Genomic DNA, 24,246 nt, shown 5'->3' with positions numbered 1-24,246 from the left:
TTGTCATTGGCATTTCTTTTGAATTTGTTATTAGCACCACCATAAAATGCACTTATAAGTATTGATTTGCAATAAAAAATTCAAATTGATTAATTAAATAATAAAATTCAGTTTCACTCTGTAAAATGATTTACTGCACGATACCTTCATGTACTACATAGAAAGTAGCTTCACAGCAACTTTATTAATACTTTCAGAGGGTAGATAGTTTTGAAATAATGATGTTATATTAAACACCCCCCAAAAGGATAAAAACCTGGTGAGGAATTTAAATTCATATTTTAGGTGACTTTAGGTGAAGTATGAAAAATATTGTAGCAGTTTCAAGATATCCTCAAAAAACATTGTTATAGAGGGATTTATCATATTAAAGGGCTATCATTGTATCGAGAGGAGTTTAACATAAGACTTTAGGCAATTTCAAACAAGATTCAAAAAATATAATTGTAGAGGGATTTATCGTTATATCAAGTATTGCTGTAGCAAGGTTTCACTGTATATTGAATTTTTTTTGAGTAAATCTACTTTTCTTTTACACTAGCCCACATATTTCAATTTTTCAAATTAATAGATGAGTGTCTGTTTGACTTGATACACACACATTTGATATATTCAAAACATGTTAGACACTCACCTGTAAAATAATTTTTGCTGGCAGACTTGGCAACACTAAACAAGAAGCAGAAGAAACAAGAAGCAGGTTATAACAAACAAAAAAGCACAAAGCAAGCTACGCAACATATTCACATGTGACTGTATATATGTATATAAAAAATGGAAACAAGCAGACAAAATGCAGAACAAACATCAATTAAAATACATCTAGCAAAAATTTTAATATCAGATGAGCCAACCGATGTAATTTCTATATATGCTGCATTTACTCGCATATAACGAGAAATTATTTTAGAGATTTCATTTATGTACAAATAGCACAAGGCAAGCAACCACATTTTCTTAACAGTATCATCTTTTGTCTACTCGGGTTCTACCTCTGAAGCTTCGCTACAACTCTCCTCTTTTTCAGCCTTACTTTACACAGCATCGTCCTCGATCTGCCGATTTCATATGAGATGCAGCATGTTCTGAATGACTTTGAAATTAGTTCTATACTCTTCAATGCAACTGACAGCCAGGTATCAAGCTGAAATTAACTAATCCTTTTCTCGTGTGCATAGGACAACTTAAGTTTTTGAAGCAGTGAAAAGTGACTAAAACCCTTGTCCTATAAGAGTCATTCTCACGAAATTAGACTAAACATGAAAAAAAAAACTTTATATAGAAAATGTCAACCAAAAAATCCAAAAAAATTCTTAGGGACACTTCTTTGCCTGCTAATAAATGAAATATAGTCAGCAATGAAATTCATTAAAAAATCATGGTTAAAAAAGTTAATTAAAATTTAACCATGTTGAGAGGGAGACAAATCTCTGACAACACATTTTGCCCATTCCGGCACTTAATTTGATATTCATGCTTGGCAATCCCAACATGTTCCATCTATTTTGGTGGATTATTTTTAACTTAGACAAGCACTGATACTCTGCACAATTTTTTTTTGTCAATTACATTTTTATTTTTTATTTGTGTTTCTCGCTCCTTTTTCATCAAGTTCATGGAGGAACAACAGATTTCTAATTTCTCTTTGTTTTGCTAGAGCACGAGATGCACTCTGAAAGCAAAGTTTTCAATGAAAAGTTACAGCAGCTTGATTTAGCAATCGAGAAATCGGATTTTTTTTATCCCCCAACTTGTGATTAAATCTTTCTTCTGGTTACTTAATGCCAAGAGAAAGCCATTTTTGAATTTTTTGCAACACTGATAAAAAAAAACATGTTGAAAATGTGCGCTTTTCAGAAATTACAGATGTCTTTAAATTGAAATACGTGGTAAAGTGGTAATAATTTTCAATTATATATATATCTCACAAAAAAAAATATCCAGAAGGACATTTAATGAAAACATTTGCCTCTTTTTTCCTGAGTAAATCTCATTATTGCGAATAAATTTTCAATTCTAATTGATGTAAAAGGAGGTTCAAGTGATGGTCATCCTTCTTAACCTTCATAACAAAAAAATTGATAGGGGGCAACTGGTGCTGAATGAATGAATGAATGAACGCCAGGGTCTCTGCCACCGGACTTATCCTGTTGCCGAGATTTCTTCCAGCCCAGCTTCGTGGCAGAGTCTGGAACAAAGTGAGTGTGTACACCTAACAGACTGAGTGTGTACCTAGTGTTGTATATGATATTTTAGTGCTGCCATCTATACTTCAAATTGTGAGTGAAGTGTAATGATTGAATATTTGTAATGTTGTAGGCCTGTTGCTCTCTGTGGCGAGACTTTTTAACGGGGAGATCGGCTCGCATTCGCGCCTTGAAGTTGGGAACCACAGAAAACCAACTTCAGCCGACCACCACTGTGGGGTTTGAACCCGGATCCTCGCATCGCGAGTCCGTCACTATAACCACTCGACCACCACAGCGGCGGACAACTGGTGCTGTAGAATTTTAACCAATGCTTTCTAATTATCACGAATGGAAAAAAACTGCGAAAAATTTTCATTTGGCTATAAACTGCTGATAAAAAATATTTAAAATTATGAAAAAAATGAAATATGAAAGTATATTTATTGGCCCTAAAAATATATATTATTGGAAAAAAATAATATATTTTTGTTTTAATATAGAAAATTATCATTTTGATATTTGAAAAACGTGCTGAGGACAGCCAGGAGAAGGACATTTCCGTAACAAATGGGAATTTGCTCAGGCAAATTAAAAAAAAAAAATCTACTAATGAAAAAATTAAAAACAGTGGCAACTTTCCTGAAACTGGAGTATAAGTAGAAAGTGACGAAAAAAAAAGTTCTGTGTCAAATATATTTAATGTGAACTGCTGGAGACACAATTTAGGCCAATTTTGTGAAAATAACTCATAAGCGAGTTAATACAATACTTGTTTTTGAGCAGAGTTCTTTTGGTTCAAAAATTTGTTCCTGTGTTAGTGAGAAGAAGAAGGGGATGGTTTAGCTTATATACTCATTGGTTATTGAGCAGTCTCACCAGCAGCCATGCTTCCTACAGCAAAGGTGCACTAATTCCGGCTAGCAAAGTGGATTCCACGCAAACAGAGCCATCTTTGCAGCTTCATGGAGTCCCAGAACCAAGCAATGCTCTAAGACTCCTTACAAGTTTAACACAATTGGTGGCAAATTCTATGCAGTCATCAAACGTTCCTCATGTGCCAAAAGGCTCACGACCAGTGTCCAGGTGAACCCATGCATTAAGATGACTCTACATGAAGCCATTCCACAAATATATATATATATATAAATCCACATGATAGATGCACCATTTCGTAGCCTGCAAACAGAGCCTATCTCACATCCAGCTAAGAGACTGAAATATTGTATAAGTGACTTTTTGCCAATGGGATAGCCATTGATATGATGGAAAAACATAATATTGCTGTCTCGTAAAGTGTCGGCGAAATAAAGAGAAGGTGAAAAGTTTTGAGTCTCTTTTATTGTTTCATTTATATCTTAGAAATCTTTTTTCTCCACCAAAATGTGTCTAATTTTGGGGCTCAGCTTACATACAAGTTTTGAATTTTTTGCCTTTTTGCTAGTGGGGGGGGAGTCAGATTATGCTCGAACAGGCTTATACACAAGTAAATAAGGTATTTCATTTTTTTTCACTGAATAAAAACGTGGATACACAAAATCACTGCAACTAGACAGTTGTGAAAAACAACCAGATTAATTATATAGTAATGATGAACATAGTAAATAATTAACATAATCATAACATAAATAATGTGCTCTTTGAGGAATTAAATTTTTGTAATTGAAGAATGATTGTTATATAGTCTTACGAACACCAAGTTTGGGTTATGAATGAATTACATCGAGTATAAAATAATCGAGAATTAACCACTTTATCATTATCAACAGCCAATCATACAGAAGTTTCATACCATGTCACATAAAAGCCACACCTAATTAGGCTTAATGTTTATAATTAGCTTACTTCCTGTTCTAAGGTCAGTGCCTGAGTTTCCGAGTGACCATGAAACACCACCTCCAAAAATCCTGATAACATTTTGCTTACTGAAGCAAGATGTAAGTCTTTCAAAAAAACTGCTTCTTCTTTCAGCCTCGATGGTTCTTGTAACTGAAAAATTATAAAATTTTAGTCATTTTTACGTTTTAAGAAACTCAATATTTGAAACCCTGAATTTGATATCTACGGTACCATTTTGAATTTAAAACTCATCAAAACCATATTTGATTAATATGCCTGAAATTAATGAATTACTAAATCATGTGCGTAAACAGTTGAAATTTGATATTAAATCTATTGCACTAAAGCAGTGGTTCTTAAAATGTGTGTTGCAGCTCCTAGGAGTGACATGGCATGCTGGCGATATTGATGTGTTCGTGTTCTCAATGCTTTGAAGTGTTCTTTTATAGATGTGTAATATCTTCTGGACAACCGACAATGAACTATGACTAGGACAAAGGAGCCATGGGTCACAAAAGTTTGAGAAGCACTGCACTAACAAAAATAAATACAAGGTTTTTGTAATGAAGCTGACAATACCCAGAGTCCTCTGTAGCTTGATCTGACAACTGGGCCAAACAACTAACCCCACCAAGTTTGGTGGGGACTAATGACAACATGGGAAGGAGTCAACGAAAAAGAATGTAGTTTCAAACACTGTCAATGGAGAGAATGTAGCACTGTGCACTGTTGAAAGAGAGGAACAATATTTTTCCCCCTTAGTTTCCTGTGACTAGAAGAAGAAACTTTTCCCATCACTTCTCATTTTGTGAGCAAAAATGTCATATCTTGCCAACTTCTGAAGTGGGGAAACGCCCATATGCTTACTCAACACAGATTTATTGCAAAATTTATCTCAGCATACTCCTTTCATTTAAAGTTCTAGGACACACTGTACAACCAACACTCCACTCACCTTGTTCAGGAGAATTAGCATGTGCCAGACACACATCATTTATAGCTGATGTGCCTGCCTCACCAGTTACTTTCAGAAAAACCTGAAAGAAAATATGCACAGATGTGAGTGCAGAACTTAAAAAAAGTTCTAGTGAACATCTGTAGTCATGTTCTGTCAACAATTAACAAACTCACTCATCTCTTTCATCTGAAATTTGTTATGTTTGACACATTGAAAGATTGCACAAAAGCGTAATGCTATTTATCTAATGAAAAGTAAAAGCATCTGAAGCAAAAAATAATAATCATACCACATGGGTTATCATACCTCTTCCAGAGTAGTTTCTGAAATGCCATAACTGTTGATATGAAGATCCTGCAAACTATTATCTAGAGTGCTGAATAACTTCTGCAATCCTGATGATCTGTCCAGTGAGGCTGGAATCAAATAAGAAACTTCCGAACCAGCATCGTCCACCAGTTCTGCTTCTGGTATAAACTTGTGAAGAAATTCAGTCAAGCAGGGTGTAAGGCTAAGATTTGCTGTGGGAAAAATAAATTGCACCGAAGTTAATCAGACAAGAAGCCATATAATGTCATAGCTGCCAACTTTGGAGAATGAGAATTAGGAAGACTTTTGCACAGATCCAAATTCCATACAAAAATAAATGTAAATGGGATTTTTGGAAAACAATGTAGGGATTTTTTCCCATTTGCAAAAGCATGACACCATACAAGACATTGCCAATTTGCACCAAGTTGCCAATCATCTCCAACCAGTAGGTTAAATCACCTGTCATCGTTACTTCATTCAAATTAAATCACAGAAAACCAAAAAATTGTCATTTGGCCCAAAACAGGGCATATGGTCAAAGCATATCCAAGACATTGTGCCAATTTGGAATGTCAATAGGCAGAATTGATGCTAGCTTGTTTGGCGAAATTTTGTTCCCCCCCCCCCAAAAAAAAATATTTTTTTATAATTTGATGCAATGGCAACAATTCACATCAGCTTGTGACATCATTTCGGGAATTAAGAACAAAAGAAACATTTTTTTTCCAGGTGAGGAATAATTTTTCCCCCAAAAAGTAGGGACTTTTTACAACCACAGTTGAAAAATTTGGGAGATACAAATTTTTCTGGAGTCCGGGAGATGAAGTAGAAATTCGGGTTGCTTGGCAGCTATGTACTGTATAGATTTAAAAAGCAATACATTAATTTGAATTTCCAAAATGAGATTCAGTTCTTTCAAAGCATTTTACCCCAAAGGCAACTGGCAAGGGAAGGTGATCGCTTATCGTAAGTGAGGCTACCAGAATGGTCTGATTGTCTATCCACAGCATATATGTCGGCTATTCCCTCATCTGTAAACTGTGAATGAAACAAGATAAATATAACTCATCAACATATTGATAAATGAAATAAATACTGTTTCTTTTCACAGACAATTTCATCAATCATAATATAATTCAAGAACTAAAATTTTTCATTCACCTGGAAACTGAAACCTAGATTCATGAGCAATTAAAATCGCACGCAAACTTTTATCATATAACTGCAACATAAAACTACATGAACAAGGTTCGTTTTCAGCAGCTCCAAATAATAATAAAAAGAAATATATAAATAAAAATTCTACTGATAAAAACAAAAATATGAGGCATACACTTCCAACTTGAGTGTTAGGAACTCCTTCCATGTAAGACTTTCTACTGGCAGTGTCTTCAATACTTTTCATTGCTTCCAAATTGGCTTTCACAAACGTTAAGTAATAACCACTTCCAAAACGAGCCTTCAGAAACAAGGATGAACCACAGCATCTCAATTTTCCATTTGCAATTACAGCTATTCTATCACCGAGAAGATCCGCCTCGTCCATGTGATGTGTGGTCAGAATGACAGTTCTTCCTAAAAAAATAAAGTGAAATATCTAATCTATTGCTTAAAAAATTATAACATTACTATATCAGTAAATTAAAAAGGTTATATCATGTTATACAAGAAGTTTCATCAGAGAAAATTGTTTAAAATCCAAATATGAATGAATAATTTTATTTTGCATAATCAATATTGCTTGACCAAAGCCTATACCAGAGAATGAAGTGGTGAAATTTGCAGAGGTGACGTATATGTTATAGATAAAATCGGAAACTGTTGTACAATCAATAATTTTTGGTGGGAGGCTGTTCCAATCGGTCACTATTTGAGGAAAGAAACTAAATTTTAAATTTATTTATAATAAATAAATATTAATCAAATCATTATTATACCTGTCTTGTACTTCAATAGCAATTCCCATACTGATCTTCGAGCATAAGGATCTACACCAGCTGTCGGCTCATCTAAAATTACAGTTCTTGAACCTCCAATGAAAGCAATTCCAATCGACAGTTTACGTTGCATACCACCTGTAATGATTAGAAGTTAGCTATTTTTACTCAGCAGTTATTTGACAAACGATACCACTAAGAAACACGTCAAATACTTGATAAAATTTTAAACTGTCACTTGGGTTGAAACTACAGTCAGAACTCATTATAATGACCATGAGTTACTGTAACCGATACGATGTCTCAATTTTTTCCTATTTGCCCCATGTGATTTTTCATACAATATAACGACCTACAATCCTATACACTGTCTAAGCCCAGCTCTGTACTACCTTCTTGCCTCATTTTGTGCAAAGAAATGTACGAAATCCGTGTTTTATGTTTGCCAAAATTATGTTTGACACTGACATTGGAGAACTTGGCACATTGGTGTAAGTAATTAATTGTCACAATTTTGTTATTATTTTCTAACCTGATGCATTTTCACTGCAACTGCTTGCATTTTCCCAAATGAATGATATAATATTATATTCCTGACAATATTAATTCTCTCACTTAAGAAACAGATTTTTTTTAAACATTCCATGGAATTACCTCCTAACGTCTGTTTTCCAGGGAACACAGGGAAGTGGGGTCATTATAATTAACATTTACTGTATTATGTGATTTACAAATTAAAAAACAATTTTTTTTTTTCCATTTGAATTACTGTATTTTGAAGTGTATAAGGAACCTCTGATTTTTAGGCTCAAAATTTTGAAGGAAAAAAAAAGGTGGAAAAGATATATTTAATACTATAAATGGATAAGAACATCCCCCCTCCAGTTTTGGGCCCCAATTTATAGCAAGGAGGGATTTTTTATAAATGTTAAAATGCTTTACACTTTTTCAAAGTGAAACAACTGAATAATGAAAACATACCCATATCAACTAAAAACATATATTTAATATGAATGAAAAAAGTATATTTAAATACCAGATAAATTTTTAGCCTGCTCGTTTTTCTTATGGAGCAATCCCATATCTTTTATCATCTGCTCTGCTTCTTTTCCAACATCTTTTTCTTTCGTGCCTTTCAGACGTGAATAAAACCATAAATGTTCAGTTACCGTCAATCTGAAATATTCAGAGAAGTAAACCAATGATCATCATTTCTCAATTATTAATATCTATTAAGATAAAGATGCCAAATTTGAATATTTAAGTACAGCAATATGTAGTCTTGAGCAATGTGAAATTTTTCAACATATTTTATAAAAAAAAAACAAGAAATATAATCTGATTATATTATCAAAACGATTGAAGAACATCATTTCCATGAAACCTACTCATCAAAGAGCACATTGTGTTGTGGACATGTTCCAAGACTTCTCCTAATCAAATCCATATCAGTATGAATATCCCGACCATAAATTTGAGCAGTGCCTTTGGTTGCAGGAAACATGCCAGTTAAGATGGAACTAAACAAGAAAAAGAAATTTAATCCCAATTCATATATTGAAATGGTTTTCATTTATTACTTTTTAATACAGTAGAACCTCTGTTCCAGACAACCATAAAATGGACACTTTCAACAATAATTTTTTTTCTCAATAGAGGACTGATGTTTTTCCCTTATTTAAATTCTGTTTTGACGTTTTCTATTATATATATATATACATTGGTTATTTTCTTTCTTTTTTTCCTTAACCCCTTGAACTGAAATGACATATTGTAAGAACACTATCTTCCATTTATACAATCTTTTCAAACAAAAAATATATGTACATCATATAATTTTCAGGTTTTTTTGGGGGGAATCTAAGCAATGCCTCCAAAAACAATGGTGAAAAATGAACAGATTTTTTTTAATTGCATTTTATCAGCTGTCCATTATGACAACTAATAACGAAATTTATTTACAATAACAATAACCCCAGAAGGCATGAAATGCATTTATAAATGTAATTTAATTTAAAATCATAATTCCTAATTTATCTTTTATTACATGCATTCATGTCTTTAAAATTTATAATTCAGTTATGTCATAGAATAACTAGTTATTTCATGTGATAACTGATCAAGTCAGGAAAAGTGTATGATAGAAGAGTAATTCTGCACCGTTATGCTATGAAATAACTAGTTAAGGTATAGAACACAAGCAAATTTTGCGCTTTAACTGACGTGATCAGTTATTTCATGACAAAACTACATATTCTATAGAATAAGGAGTTTCATACTTTAATGGTAACATATATATTGCTTTATTAATTTTCTTTCAAAGGAAAATATAAATCAAAATGCTCAGAGAGGCACATTCTTAGCACTAAAAATCTAAATTGGGGAAATAAAAATTTATCCAGAAGATTCCCTTAATCCAGAATCACCTAGGTCCCAAGGAGTCTGGATTTGATAGGCTCTAAAGTACTGTAATTTGATATCAATTAGCATAAATGCAAAGTATCTGCAAATACCAATCTATTATTACAACTAAAAGTAAAATGAAATTTCACTTTCACATCACAATACACTAACAACAAGAAATGATATCCCACACACATGGTAGAACAAAAGGTCTCTGTAACAAAATCACAGCTAACTGTTATTTAGACAAATCGATGGACATTGACAAAGATGGACAATACAAATAGTTAAATTCATTAATAGCAAAATTAAGCTCACATGGTTGTAGTTTTTCCTGCCCCATTATGACCAAGAAAAGAAGTTATCTGTCCTTCATAGAAATTCAGACTCAGATTGTCAACAGCCAGCTTTTGATTGTCATACATTTTGGATAGGTGACATATAGAAACACCAAGGGGTAAATCGGTGGGTTCTTCTTCCATGTCAGCACTAAGGCCTGTAATTGTATTAAAAAATTCTTTCAGTTAAAAAAATTCAAGCATTCCATAGAAACAAACTTCACATTAGGTTCGCAACACACACACATTCCAACATGTATCTATTCGTTAGAGGAATGAATGTTTACAAAGTGCAGGTATGGTTTAGCAATATAGTAGAGCCTCAACCATGGGATCAAAAAAAATTCTGCTAATGGGGAGGCATGATATACAGTGGAACCTAGTTTATACGACTTTCACATTCATACAATGGTTGGCTTTGGTTGCAACTGGTTCCCACACATTTTAATGTTAAAATGTATATGTTACTGTGTGTAAAAGTGATACACCGGTGATTATGCATAATCACTGATTGTCTTGATAAAAAGAGTTTGATTAAATTTCACATTTATCACTTTTACCGCCGATTGCGCACAATTCCTAAATAAAATTGGTCAAAAAAATAATAACAAATTCCCAAAACAACCATAAGTATTCTTTATGGGCATTGTATAATATTTCATCATGTGTATATATTGTTTATAATTTTTGTTAATTTCATTTTTAATTGGGTTGCTGTATTTTTGAAATATATGACATCCATATTTTTATAGTCATCTTTTTATCAGCCACCTCATTGGGCATTTTGCCTGTTGTGGCGTTGTATTTGTATAAAAAGTCTAATAAATATGAAAAATTTTATAACCTATCTTCTCTTTATTAAACCATTTTACTCCTATATGATACTTGTACTACACATATTTTGCAATGAAAATTAAATTTAAGGAAAATAAGGGTAAAGAAAATTTAAAAAGTAAAAATTTAAAAGTAAATTTAAGTGTAAAAAAAATAAAAACATTCATAACATTATCAGTCTTGTAAGGTTGGCTTTCTTCAAATGTATTAACAAACAAAACCTACATTACCATTCGAATTCGCCATCTTGGAAAATAAATGTTTAATTAATTAATTGAAGAAACATAATCTTTGTAGCATATGATAAATTCTCGGTTTATGACCAAAAATTGAAGCCCAGAAATGGTAAATGCAGTAAGTGCCAAATCACAAATTTTAAAGGAGAGCAAAAAACAAGTTTCGGGGGGCCATAGATCAAAGTGTTAAGTGACATCTACTGGCGCATTTTTCCCATACTTAGAGTGAGTTGGAAACTCACATTGTTTCCAAATGACAGAAGACTTTTTTTGCGAATGACTTGGTATTTACTATGTTTTGATGCAGAAAAGCAAAATTGGTACTTACTGCATTTATCATTTCCTGTCTGAAATTAATAAATTAGAGTTTGGAAAAAAAAATTAGATATTGCCTGATTTTACCGTCTGCTAACGAGAGTGTCTGCAAAAAGGGAGTGAAATACATTAACGCCCTATTTCATGGGACCAGGGATCAGAAAAGTGTCTATTAACTGGGAGTATCCATTAGAGGTGGTTAATTTTATTGGTTTTGAATAGCTTCCTGTTATGAAAATTTTCATTAGAGCAACCTTAGCCCCTTAACTACCCATTGAATATTTTTTAAGCCACCAAGTAGTAAAGCTGACAGAGCATATTAATCATTACATTATCGGGTAAAAATGTATAGTGGCCAAGTTTACAAAATGAGGATTAAGGAGACTTTCACACTGATCCAAATACCTTTCAAACACAAATATAAAAAGGATTTCTAAGAAATAGAGCAGGGAATTTTCATGCATAAAAATAAATTTATAGGGATTTGTCTCCTTTGGATAAACGTGACATTGAGCTAGCCATCACCAATTAGCATAAAATCACAATCATCACGAAATAGTAGGTTAAATTACGGTACCTGTCATTCATTACTACACTCAAATCAAATCCTGCTAATGCATAAAAACCACAAACATTTAACAGGATGCATTCTCTCAAGGCACAGATCTTCTCACCTGTTCGATTGTCAAGAACTCAAACTGAGCTGTTTGTTAAATTTTGACTTATCCCTTCGAAAATGAAACATTTCTTCATGATTTAACACAATGGCAAAAATTAACATTATGCTTGTGATATATCATTTGGGGGGAACAACTGTCTTTATCCGGGTATATCCTTTACGAATCATTTCTTCCTATCACAGTGAAAATTCTGGAGATACAAGAATGTTTTGGGAGTTCAGGAGATGAAGTACAAATTTGGATGACTCTGCAGTTATGAAAATCAGGGGCGTAGCCAGAAATTTCGTTCGGGGGGGGGGGCACTTTCATTTCGGGGGGGGACCAACGTGACAGAACAATGGATTTCGCCATCTTCTTCCCTTTTTTTGGTCATTTTCTAACATTTCAGGGGGGGGCCAGACCCCTAAGTCTCCCCCCCCCCTCGCTACGCCCTTGATGAAAATGACATACATCTAATAAAAGTCCAGAAAGCCTGCCAAGTCTTTCATATAGATAAGTAAAGTCTAATGTTGATGACTCAAAATGAATTATAAAAGAACCAGACAGCTGTTTTGGGACAACAGTGAGCTCCAAAATAGTTGTGTGATACTTTTATAATCAACTTTAGGTCATCAACGTCAAACTTTACTCATCAAAAGGTAAAATAATAAAAACTCTTAAAAGGTATTACTTTGTATTGTCTTAGTAACAGCAAGTTCTTGTGGTTATTACAAGCACATAAAAAAGCCAATGAAAGTCGGTTCTTGGTATTTCTTGAAATTTACATGAGATATGTTACAATGACTTCTGTGCTTTACAAGCTATTCAGTAGAGAAGGTTACCATTATCATTCACTAAAAAAATCATAACAAAACTTTGATAATTTTTTACTCACTGTCAGATATTCTTGTAGTAGTAGTTTTTTTGTCATCATTCTTGCTTCTCAATGACGGACACCAGTAAGACTTGGTGAACATAAAATAGCATGGTTTTGGAACACCATACTGTCCTGGATAATAATAAAAATAAGACTGAATTTAACACAATGTATATCATATTATAATAAAGTCGTTCCACTGCAATTCTGAAAAAAAACCTCTATAAACTTTAAAAAAATCATATATATTTAGGCCTATAAATAATCAATCCAATTCAATAATAAATAATGACCATTACAGACCTGGAAACACTGCCTCTATGTACCATGTGAACAAGCCATATATAAAACCATCTAATAAAAGGGTTAGCATGACAAAAAGCATGTTGAAATCATCTCCTGGTATTGGACTATCAGCAATGTTTGACCACTGAGCACCAGCTCCTTCTGATTCATGATGTGAAATGTAACTGCAGCCAAAACCGAAAGCGACATTTGATAGTAAGCTCTTGAATAATAAAAAACAAAAATTAAAATTAGAGCTAATTTGATGTAGATACATAAAAGCCGAGAAACAAAAAGAATTAATGTGCATTTCAATGGCACACAAGAACACATTTTAATTTTACTATCAACGTGCAAAACTTAAAAGACAGTAAGGGCATACAATACCATGGTTTGGAAAAAAACATTATAAATAGATATCTACTTTGACAGCAGAAACAAAAATTTATTATAGAAATACATTACACATAGAATTTATTATTAAATCAGGATTCGGTGAAATTGGGGACTACAATTAAACAGAAAAATGTCACAAAACAGCTATTAGTTTTAATATCATGAAAACTGCAAGCCTTTTTTAGATATCTCAACTTCACTTTGTTAAACTAACACAGCCACAGCTTATCACCACAAAGAGGCAATTAATTCACAACAATTAAAACAGGTATTTATTAACAGAGTTCTCAATTTTCACTGTTAGTTGTCACTGTTTCTACAACTGGGTTTTAACTCACCAATCCTTCTTTCTGTGCAAATGACATCTTGTCCTCCCACAAGATCGCAAATGGGTATGGCAGGTAGATTATGAAGAAAAGAATACCACCGGCGGCAGCAGCGATGTTGGCTCTAGAAAACAGTGTGCTTAAAAGGAATGACAGCATGATTGTCGAAACACAATAGCACAAGAGAAAGACGTAAATCACTCCAGGATCACTGTTCTCGATGATTTCACCATACTGAAATCAAGACAGAGGTAAATTAAATAAAATGCTTCACTTAACAAAAAAAAATTACAGTTGTGCTCTCTTTTCTGAATAATACTTTACATGGACTTGCTGTAATTCCCTGCATATAATCCACAGCGGTGTACAGCAATGTCAATTTCTCTAATTCTAGGATAAAATTCCTCTTATAACTGGCAGTAGACCTCAATCCATGAACGAAATATAACATGAGTTAAGTTCATCACCATAATATGTGTAACAAATGTTTGTTAAATTAAAAATTTAACACAATTAACCTTTCAAATAAATTTGAATGTACACAAACAAGGTAAGATCTTGAAGTGAGCATTCTGATAGTGATTTGTATAAGTATAACCACCAATGTTCCCTCTAAGATGTAAAATCTGAGAATAAACTTCTAGCATAATGACAAATTGCTTTACTGCACACAGAAAAACAGCTTTGAGCAGGTAAAAAAAATTTTTAGAGGGAATGTTGATCATCACTAATGAAATCCTAAGGAATGGAAGGGATTGTTGGTTATGTATTTCAGAAAAAAAGTGTTGCCACAATACTTGCTCCTGTAAGCCATCTGTTATTTTTCAAAAAAAATTTGGATTAGTCTGAAAAAGATTTATTTTTCTTCCAACCTCAATATAAAAACTGTAGGTGAGACACAGTGACCCATAGCCAGATAATGACTCCTTTAATGGGGGAGGAGAATCACTGAGGGTGTGTATAGTGAACGGGGGAGGTAAATTTCCACCTCAGACTATGTACCAATAATACAACTTTTTCACTGAACAGGAACGAGATCTGCCTATGCCCACAAAAGGCAAATTCCGTTTATTTTTTTAACATTTAATCAGCAGATTATAGGCAGGAAATTATAGCATGTTCTTTTCCAGGCTGTCAGTGTTTTTTTAAAAGAAGATAGCTATTTTAGCACTAAAATAAATGTTTTTTCATATGTATCTAAATACACTAATTCGTACTTAACATTTACAGTGATAATATGAAAAGATACCTAGCCTAACTAGATGCCTTGTATTTTGGCAATTACAAGATATCTTACATCCTTAAAACCTTATTTCGACAATGCCGAGCCCAGCTAGCTCTGTATAGAAGTCTTTGCTTGAAACATGTTTTCTATCCCCCCCCCCCCCCCAACATGTCAGATCAACTGCCAGTGGGTGGAGTCAGCTTTTGTCCAAAGTTTAGTAACAAAAAAAGGGACTTTTTCCTTTTGCTTCTGGGTGGAGAGGGATGTGACAAAATCATCATATGAGTGCAAAGAATAAATAATAGAAAAAGAGTATTTCTATTCCTTGTGTTTTTTTTTATTATTGTTTCCGGTGGTGGTGGTGGATTTTTAGGATACTTATCAGCTACACAAAATAAAAAAAAATTGAAAAAAATGTGTCATTTTACAGATGGTTTAATGATTTCTACTGTGGCAGTTATAATGCGAATCAAGGAAATTTTAGAAACTGCTTAAAGGATTAACAATAGTCTAGAATAAAAAATTACATAAAAGTAGTAAGAATAAAATAAATTATATTTTATTACCAAGTAATATTGTATTTTCACTTACAACAAGAATTATCATGAGCAGGAAACAACTAAGTGCCATTGTAATGAAGGATTTTATGAACCAAGTGACCCAAAGGATAGCGTTGCTCAAACCCATTGCTTTCATGACTTCCTTCAAGCGTTTCTCTTTTTCATAGACAATGCTTTTGACTATCATCGACGCTGTGAATATCCATGAGAGGACCATGAAGAGAGGAAAGGTGCGTGATAAAGAAGATACAAACCTGAAGGGAGAAATTTAAAAAGAAAAGCAAGTAAGCATATTTCAAAAGGGTTTAATTTAATATCAATTATTTTTAAATTTTTTTAAAAATAGTTTTATACTGTGTTAGAAATAATTCCTCCAATAGCAAGCACCAGACAAATCTCAAAAATTTAACATGCCCACAATTCAGGCAAGTAACTCAAAATAACAGATACCCGAAGTGATATTTTACATTCGAAAAATATTTTATTACTGAATTTACTAATTTCAAAATTTTAAAAATAATAATTTATTTGCATGTACAAAATAGAAATTTTGAAAAAGTACAAAAATTCAAAACAATGTTGTTATTAATTTGAAATCTCCCATCAATTATAATTTTCTGCTCTCTTGGCAATGAAAGAGTTGTTAAGTTTTTGGTCACCCAGGAACAGTCTTAAGAATGTCATAGACTCCTGTGCAAAGTGATTTCTCTAGAGGCCCTCCTTACCTAGCTAGAGATAGCTGCTAACCAGTTTACATATGTATTCTCGAAAATTGTAACTAATTCTAATCTAATCTAGCTTTATCATTAGAGCCCCCAGACCATAACCAAGCCCATGCATCAAAACGCCACTGTGTTCACTCTGTTTTTGGAATCATAACTGATTTACTATATGGAACAGGACTTTGGAAAGCTGCAAAGTACACAGATGTACACACAATTCCTACATAGGAGGGGGCTCCAGTCCAGGGGCCCTGAGATGAATGTCATTCTTATTTTTTACCCATACAGAGTGAACATGACGTGTGCTGCCAAACTAGGTGGGGGTGATAGATGGACCAAAATAGAACATGAAACACCCACCTTACCAACCCTGTCCTATCTGGAACCATTTTCAAGTTATGGTAGATAATCGATTTTGGAAAAAAAAAGTGGCAGGTCTGAAAAAACCTGAATTTGTGAAATTGCTGAGACCTATATACAAACTAAGCACATATTTGAAAAGAACAGAAAAACCCTATAAGGTGACACCAATTTCATTCAAATATCTGGATTTAATGGTGAGCTACAAGCGTTGAAAGATAATATGGTCCATTGTAGACTCTTTCAAAAACTGGTGCAATGGACAAGTTTTTCGTAAACTTGACTGGTTGTAGTTAGACGGATGTTTGCGTAATTGGCGATTAAAATTTTAGCGACAATTCACTTTTTAACTTTGTCAATCCTTTAGCGCTTGTAACTTGCCATTAAATCCAGATATTTCCATGAAATCAGCGTCATCTTATAGGATTTTTTCCGCTCTTTCCAAATATGTGCTCAGTTTTCTTTTAGAAACTTTAAAAATTTGAGTTTTTAAGACTTGACACTTTTTTTTCATAATCGATTATCCACCATAACTTGAAAATAAAACTCATTCAAAATAGGAAAGCGTTGGCAGGGTGTTTCATGTTTCACTTGGGCTCATTTGACAGAACATATCGCGTTCACCCTGTATATTTACAATACCTGTACAAAAAGGCTTGTGAAAAATCTTGGCCTGGGGCTTACTAAAGATCACAATCAATTGCAGGATATAAGGTCCATGGCAACACAATGTGAAAATATCAAGGTTGTGAAAATAGATAACCATACACGAGTTTTATATATATACAGTAGAACTTTTCGAATTTTGGATAATTCTAACTCTCACAAACTCCCATTGAGATTTCTATCTAATTCAATGTTAAAATTTCTTGTGTAATTCAAATTTTTTTTCGATTGTTATGAATAATTCGAGGTTAGAGGAAGAAAATCATGGTCTTTGTATGAGCAAATTTAGTTTGAAAAAATTCTGCAAGAAGCCAGACTTTACTTTTCTCGACCAAGTCATTAAACAACAAATCTTAAAAGACAAATAAAAGTTTAAGAACTGTTTTTCTCTACACTTCTTTCTTTGATAATTTAATGTTTATTCGAACATTGTTCAGCTGGAGTGCATCAAGGAGTACCACTCAATACCGATAATGTTGTTCAACCTATGGATCAAGGCATACCAAGGCCATTCAAAACCTGAATCTTTTATCGTCATTAGTATGGAAAGTATCGGAAAATACAAATCTCAAATTGTAATCAGTTAATAAAAGTATATTTCCTTGATAGCATAAGAATGATAAGCAAAATTTGTGGAAAAGAGTTTCTTGATGGATGATCATGAACTGTTTCCTTAAATCAGGTTTTAAGCACGGTCAAGAAATTCTAGTGATGCTGATTTCAGAACAGTAGAATAACATTGCAGCTAAAATCAAATATTATAATTATAAATTACTAAAATTTGGAAAAACATTTTGCACCTGATAATAAAATTTTTATAATTGATAACTATATACATTATCCTATGTGAATGTTGATGATAAAGTTGCAATTTGTAGCCATTTTACAGATCCAGGATTAGTGATTCAAATTTTGGGGGATAATTCAAACTTCTTTCCAGTTACTTTGAACTTTGAATTAGCCAAGTTGGACTATATAGGTTTCATCATGACCACCTAACAAATTCTGTGTAATTTCAAACATGTTTGTAAGATCACTTGTATCATTGCTGATGAAAAAAAGACCAAATAAATAAAAGTGTTTTAATTTTTTTTTTTTTAACATGGCCAGATCAGACAACGTAACTGAAAAAAATACATGTCCAGTCCAAATTTTGGGCAATAGATTTGTTCAGTCCTGTCCAATAGCAAATGGCTAAATTCACTAAGTTTGATAATGCATAACATAAGCTATATTACAAATATCTAAAACCTGCTTAAACTCACTGATCAAATATATAGCAAGGATATGGAAATTGCTGAAGATAAACCCCAGTTTGAACATTCCGTAATGTTTGTAAATAGATTATTGCATGTTCTATCAAGTCTTGAAGGTAGGCAAACCCATTCGTTATGTACTTGAGGTCTACCACAGGATTCCGCCTCGGACCAACGGTACTAGTCCTGAAAATAAATTTGATATTCATAAAAACACCTAGGTCATTATAAGGAAAAAAAATTACAAAAATTGTGTTTAAATCAGTAAGCATTTTTTAGTAGATAGTTTCCATTTGTTTATTATTATAAATAATAGTTACTTTAACATGGAGTCAATTTAAAAATTACAATGATGAAGGGTATACTTGGAAAATGATTATGAAAATTTAGCTGATTCATCAATACACACCTGTCTTGAACAAACTTTGTACTGTCCACTTTGCTGGCGGGCATCCTGATTTTGTACTGAACAAAATTAGGAATTTTTTTTTCTCCCACTTCTATATTTGTGAAGACTATGCCTGCCCACAGTTTATTGTCTTGCATTAGTCCCAGGCCTTCTTTCACGAGATAATATTCTTCATCGAATCCCACGAAACGATCCATGTCAAAACACTGGGAACAAATAGAGATGATAGAGTCAGCATGAAAACACACCATAGAATGCTTGCGTGCTAGTGTACACATTAACAAGGATGGAGAATGATTTTTATGGATAAAATGACCAAGCTAATACAGAGGCTAATGGCTACAATTCGATGGCCCTTATAATGATCATATGTTATAGTGATCAGTACTGCTAATATGTTTTCATATAGCAACTAATCTCACATAATATTATGTGTTATGAAAACATATTTTTCCCTTTTCGAGATAACAACCATCTGGTACAATGTTCATTTTTGAAGAAATTATTGGGGTCGTTATAATGTGGGTCAACTGTACAAATACAGAATTTCTACTCACACAGATATAGTTGATGCTAGATTTTAAGAACAAGCTTTCTTTTACAAAACTGATCTTCCATCCCGAACAGCTAATGTTAAAATCTGCTATATTTTACGAATGCTCATTTCTATGAACTCTATCTTATGAACTTCATTTTTCTTCTGCTATTTTTCCCAGTTATATTATTCTTCCAGCCTCCTTTGAATTCGTTGAAGTAAAAAAATAAAGCTTCAATTTGGACGTTCTATGTGTCTTAAGAGAAAATAGAGGAAGAGTAGAGAATTCACCAATTTGTTCATGACCAATATGCAGGTGTTTTGCAAACATGTGCCAGGAAGAATATTTGATTGTTGGCAGGGGTGACTACGAAGTGAAGATGTGTTGACAATATAATTCACTCTTTAAGTATTATGATTGAATAAACTGATGGTTTCAGAAATATGATACATTGGTTATTGATTCGATAGGTCATTTCTAAATCAGGAGTCAATCAAACTTTATTTCAGCCAATTGCTGTTTGTCTACTTTCCTCTTCACAATGTCAACAAAAACTTGAGTGGATGAAAAAAAATATTTTGAAAGAAATTAATGTGTGAACTCTCTTACAAAGTACAGGATTCAAGAAATTGCAATGAGTCCTCTAATCAAAGGTCAGCAAAAGATCATTCCTATGGCAAGTGGTTCCAGCGGCACATTTCACCATCCCACAAAAAATTTTGAAGTGAGATTTTTACGAAATGTTATCCTACATCAATTTCATTAAACTTATATTTACCAAAATGTTGCAATGAAGCAAACAAAACTAAATGATTTTTATGGAAATCATCAATAAAGGGGTGAATGACTAATCTTTTATTTCCAGCATTTCTTTCATTGCTCCTATTTACTAACTAGTTATCAAGTCTCTACATGATCGTAAAAAATACTATCAATAGTATCTCATATTTATTGATTTTGACAAAAAGTAAAAGAACTTCAAACAAAAATCACATCAATAATGACTTGTCTCATCGAAGTTAGTTCCCTAACACTTGTAATTTGGAAGGCATTTTCTTAATTTCCACAGCGATATAGACAGACTCATTTAAATGAAAATTCCATAGTTCATTCAACATCATTTCATAAAAAAAGATATCTTAAAGATCAAAATTACCTCTAAATAATCCCTCAATTCTTTGACAGCTGTGTTCAGTTTCTCCAAAAATTTTGGCCAATCCTCATAATTTGCAAGAAGATCTTCCACTTGATCCAATAAATCTGATAGAGTCCCATTCACTCCAAAAATGTTGTCCACATCAAACCCATATTTTTCCAATATTTGACGAAATGGAAAAGGAATGGGATCTCGCAAATTCTGAAAATATTTTTTTTAAGAAACAGTCAAATCCTCAAAATCCAAAATTAATCTCAAATTTTAATTATTTAACTAAGCAAATATACCTTTATATGCAAGGGAACGATTCCCACATCACACATCAAAAAGTGATTAAGAAAGCAGCTGTGCTCAATTCTTTGTTTGTGATGGGAGCAGTTCAAGAGTTAAAGAATATGGGTGAAAGGGAGAAAAAACTGAGCAAATAACTACATAATATTAATAATGAAAGGATGACGTCACTCTCCGCTATACATATGAAGGTTTTTTAACTGGCTGTTGCAAAGATGAATTTTTTGGAAAGAGAAAATTCAACTGCCCTTGCAGGGGGTAGCCTTTGTATATATAATATTAATATACTGTTTGATCCATTGTAAATAGTGAAGTCATAATGATACCCTAGCATTGATGAATTAATCATTGGTAATTTTTAATCACTTTTGTCGTACCACTATCATTTTCTGCAGAGGAGGGCCAGTTAAAAACCAGGACCTATAATTTAGTGCCGATTCCAAAACAGCGGCACGCAACATTTTGCCTCCTTTTTCTTTTATACTCACTGAGAGGTTGCTGCACTACCCCTCTGTGTGGGACTCCCTGTGGTAGCAAGCAATTTTCTGTGGTCATGTTGTTGCCATTTTTGTTGTACCCCCTAAATGCACGCAATGTAGTCAGAAAATATAATTTTGAAGAGTAATTTCACTCTTCTCCAAAATTTTAAGGGTAAAGTGAGGGGTATTTTTTGTGTATCAGTGAGAAATAACTTTAAGAAAAACCTAAAATTTGTGAAGGAATATTTTCACTCCTTAGTAAAATTTGAAGGAGTTAAATCAAATTTTGATGTATGAATCATGCATCTAGATGCGTATTGGGCAAACATTGCTCCTGTGTTAGGAGAGTTTCTAACAAGGACGAATTTGATATTTATGATTTGATTGCGACACCTCTAAACATTCTTTGGTACTTCAGGCAAGTATCTCATTGACCTGGGCTACCGCACCCATTTTTTATTGATGAATTGTTTTTAAAAAATACATGCCCAGTCACAAATTTTACATGCCCCAGGCATTTTAAGCAATAAATCTGTTTACCCCTGATGGGAAGCCTGATATGGGAGGGGGGGGGCATTATTTTCGAGAATGAAATCAATTATGCAACCTTGCTGGGAAAATCTGAAAAATGATTTGTCAAAACATTGTGACGTTCTCTCTTATTTGGTGACTTATTCTTGACTTCTGTGACCTTTTTCCTCACTTCACGACTTTACTGGGACTTCTCAACTTTTCCACAATAGTAGACACTTTGCTATTAACCAAAAATTATTCATCATACTGTTACAGTGTTGCAAGATTCAGTTCAACCATGCAATATAAATGAATATAGATAAATTTCTGAAATAATTTTGGAAACATTATAATTTATCCTCAATTAGTCAAATGTAAACCAAATGATACACTGAAAGCATTGGCTAAAAATTTAATAAATAAATAAAAGCCTAATATGAATATTAGTGGATAAGATCAAATTGAAGAATCAATGCTGTCTGAAAGAAATTTAAGAAATAACATCAATCTTTGCAGGAATCAAAGTGTCATCACTGTGCTAAAAGGATTTTACATCACTGTACTAAAAGGATTTTACATCACTGTGCTAAAAAGGGAAGAATTAAAAGTTTAACAAATAATTCATATATAGTCAAACCTGATTTAATGCCACCATTTATTCCACAGATTGTGAACACTACAATGAGTTTAGCATTGTATCAAATCACTGTTGAATTTGTTTTAATTCCTATATATGGAACATTTGTTCACTAAAATTTTCGTGTACTATGCTGGGTTAGCATTGTATCAGGGCTTGACTATATATCTTCATATAACTCAGGTTGAATTTCATCTACCTTGATTAGCTTCAAGTAAATAGAAAACTTCTCAATCAAATCCTTTATCTGAGGAGACCATATATTGAGCCACAGATTGCAGAAATTTATTGCATCTTCTACGAACCTGAAAGTTTCATTTACCTGAAAGATAAGCACGAAAAAAATATATATATATAGCACATCAATCAAACAAAAAAATAGAAATTGTAACGAATCTATTTTTCCAGTATGGACATTTTTACTAACTCTGTGGCCACATAATATGCTTTGTTTGTTTATACGTTGTTAAAAGAAGGTGAGAAGAGAAAATCTATCTTCCAAGAGAAGAGAACGTGAGTTGGAATGTGACTTCCGTCCTGGAAGGTTGTCTGTTTTGAGTGTGCTTCGAAATAAAGGCTTCTTCGTTAAGTTCCATAGTTTCGTGTATAAATTGGACACCCCTGCAATATCAAGAGTCTGGGGATATTCTGCCACCTCACGGAAAAGAGACGCACCTCCGACGCGACGTCCCCTTATAAAACTGGCGCCCAACGTCGTGGCTCAAACTCAAAGCAGTATAAACGGACATTCGATCTCAACTGTGAGGTTCCTGATAGCGCCTAAAATCGAAATGCCGTACTTGGCCAAAGGTAAGAAACGTGATTTGATCCTACTCGCTCTAGAATTAGGAGATGAAGTTCCGAATGATTCGCGTGTAGTAGATCTCAAGCATATAATAACAAAGTCCTCCGGTTATGAGGAAGAATTCGTGAAAGCCCTGCTGGCTACTATTATCATAGAAAGAGAGGGAGAAGAAGAACGAGCTAGAATAGCTGAGGAAAGAACTAGAATCGACGAAGAAAAAGAACGATCTAGAATCGCCGAAGAAAAAGAACAATCTAGGATCGCCGAAGAAAAGGAACAAGAACGTTCGTTTGAACTTGAAAAGATGCGGTTGCAGCTTGAGTTTCAATGACTCTCGCAACCGGCAGAAGAGCCATCCGTCGCTCTCATCGATCAGCCCAAGTTCGACGTGAAGAGGTTGATCCCGAATTTCAATCCGAGTGAAGATGATATGTCGCTATTCCTAAAGTTGTTTGAAAGACAGCTAAAATTCTTGAAAGTGGAGAAGGTGAGCTGGGTTGCGTATATACTGGGAGTTTTGCCGAATGAAGTCGCTAAACTCATTGCTCGAGAACCTGAAGATAAGGCCCATGATTACGACCACATCCGGGAGGTTCTCTTACGCCGTTTCAAGCTGAGTGCGGAAAGGTTCCGGTAGCTCTTCTCTACTCACAGAAAATCACCTGGAAGTACCTGGAAGGACTATCACTTTGAGATCCAAAGTTATTTCGAAGGCTGGCTGTCCGAACTG

The 24,246-nt window shown here is 33.5% G+C and overlaps 1 protein-coding gene across 2 annotated transcripts in view; it reads right to left on the bottom strand.

Annotated features, from left to right (window-relative positions):
- The window catches only part of LOC149081095 (phospholipid-transporting ATPase ABCA1-like), a 113,865-nt gene that overhangs the window by 52,378 nt on the left and 37,241 nt on the right, over window positions 1–24,246 (bottom strand). For both annotated transcript variants that reach the window (XM_089237877.1, XM_089237876.1), the window contains exons 11-27: window positions 22,911–23,033; window positions 20,792–20,992; window positions 19,100–19,305; window positions 18,700–18,876; window positions 15,718–15,940; window positions 13,914–14,135; window positions 13,198–13,402; window positions 12,913–13,026; window positions 9,954–10,131; window positions 8,621–8,752; window positions 8,269–8,408; window positions 7,233–7,370; window positions 6,629–6,870; window positions 6,225–6,333; window positions 5,290–5,504; window positions 4,981–5,062; window positions 4,032–4,175 (exon numbers count right to left, since the gene is read on the bottom strand). In XM_089237877.1, coding sequence (XP_089094003.1) covers window positions 4,032–4,175; window positions 4,981–5,062; window positions 5,290–5,504; window positions 6,225–6,333; window positions 6,629–6,870; window positions 7,233–7,370; window positions 8,269–8,408; window positions 8,621–8,752; window positions 9,954–10,131; window positions 12,913–13,026; window positions 13,198–13,402; window positions 13,914–14,135; window positions 15,718–15,940; window positions 18,700–18,876; window positions 19,100–19,305; window positions 20,792–20,992; window positions 22,911–23,033 — 2,851 coding nt within the window. The remainder of the gene's footprint in view (window positions 1–4,031; window positions 4,176–4,980; window positions 5,063–5,289; window positions 5,505–6,224; window positions 6,334–6,628; window positions 6,871–7,232; window positions 7,371–8,268; window positions 8,409–8,620; window positions 8,753–9,953; window positions 10,132–12,912; window positions 13,027–13,197; window positions 13,403–13,913; window positions 14,136–15,717; window positions 15,941–18,699; window positions 18,877–19,099; window positions 19,306–20,791; window positions 20,993–22,910; window positions 23,034–24,246) is intronic.

Source organism: Pholcus phalangioides, unplaced genomic scaffold, assembly GCF_987345545.1.
Source record: "Pholcus phalangioides strain wild (caught in Gottingen) unplaced genomic scaffold, Ppha-v1.0 ptg000010l_1, whole genome shotgun sequence".
In the NCBI taxonomy this organism is placed as follows: Eukaryota; Metazoa; Arthropoda; class Arachnida; order Araneae; family Pholcidae; genus Pholcus; species Pholcus phalangioides.
Note: the sequence above shows the minus strand (reverse complement) of the source record. Positions and strands in the feature narration are given on the sequence as shown.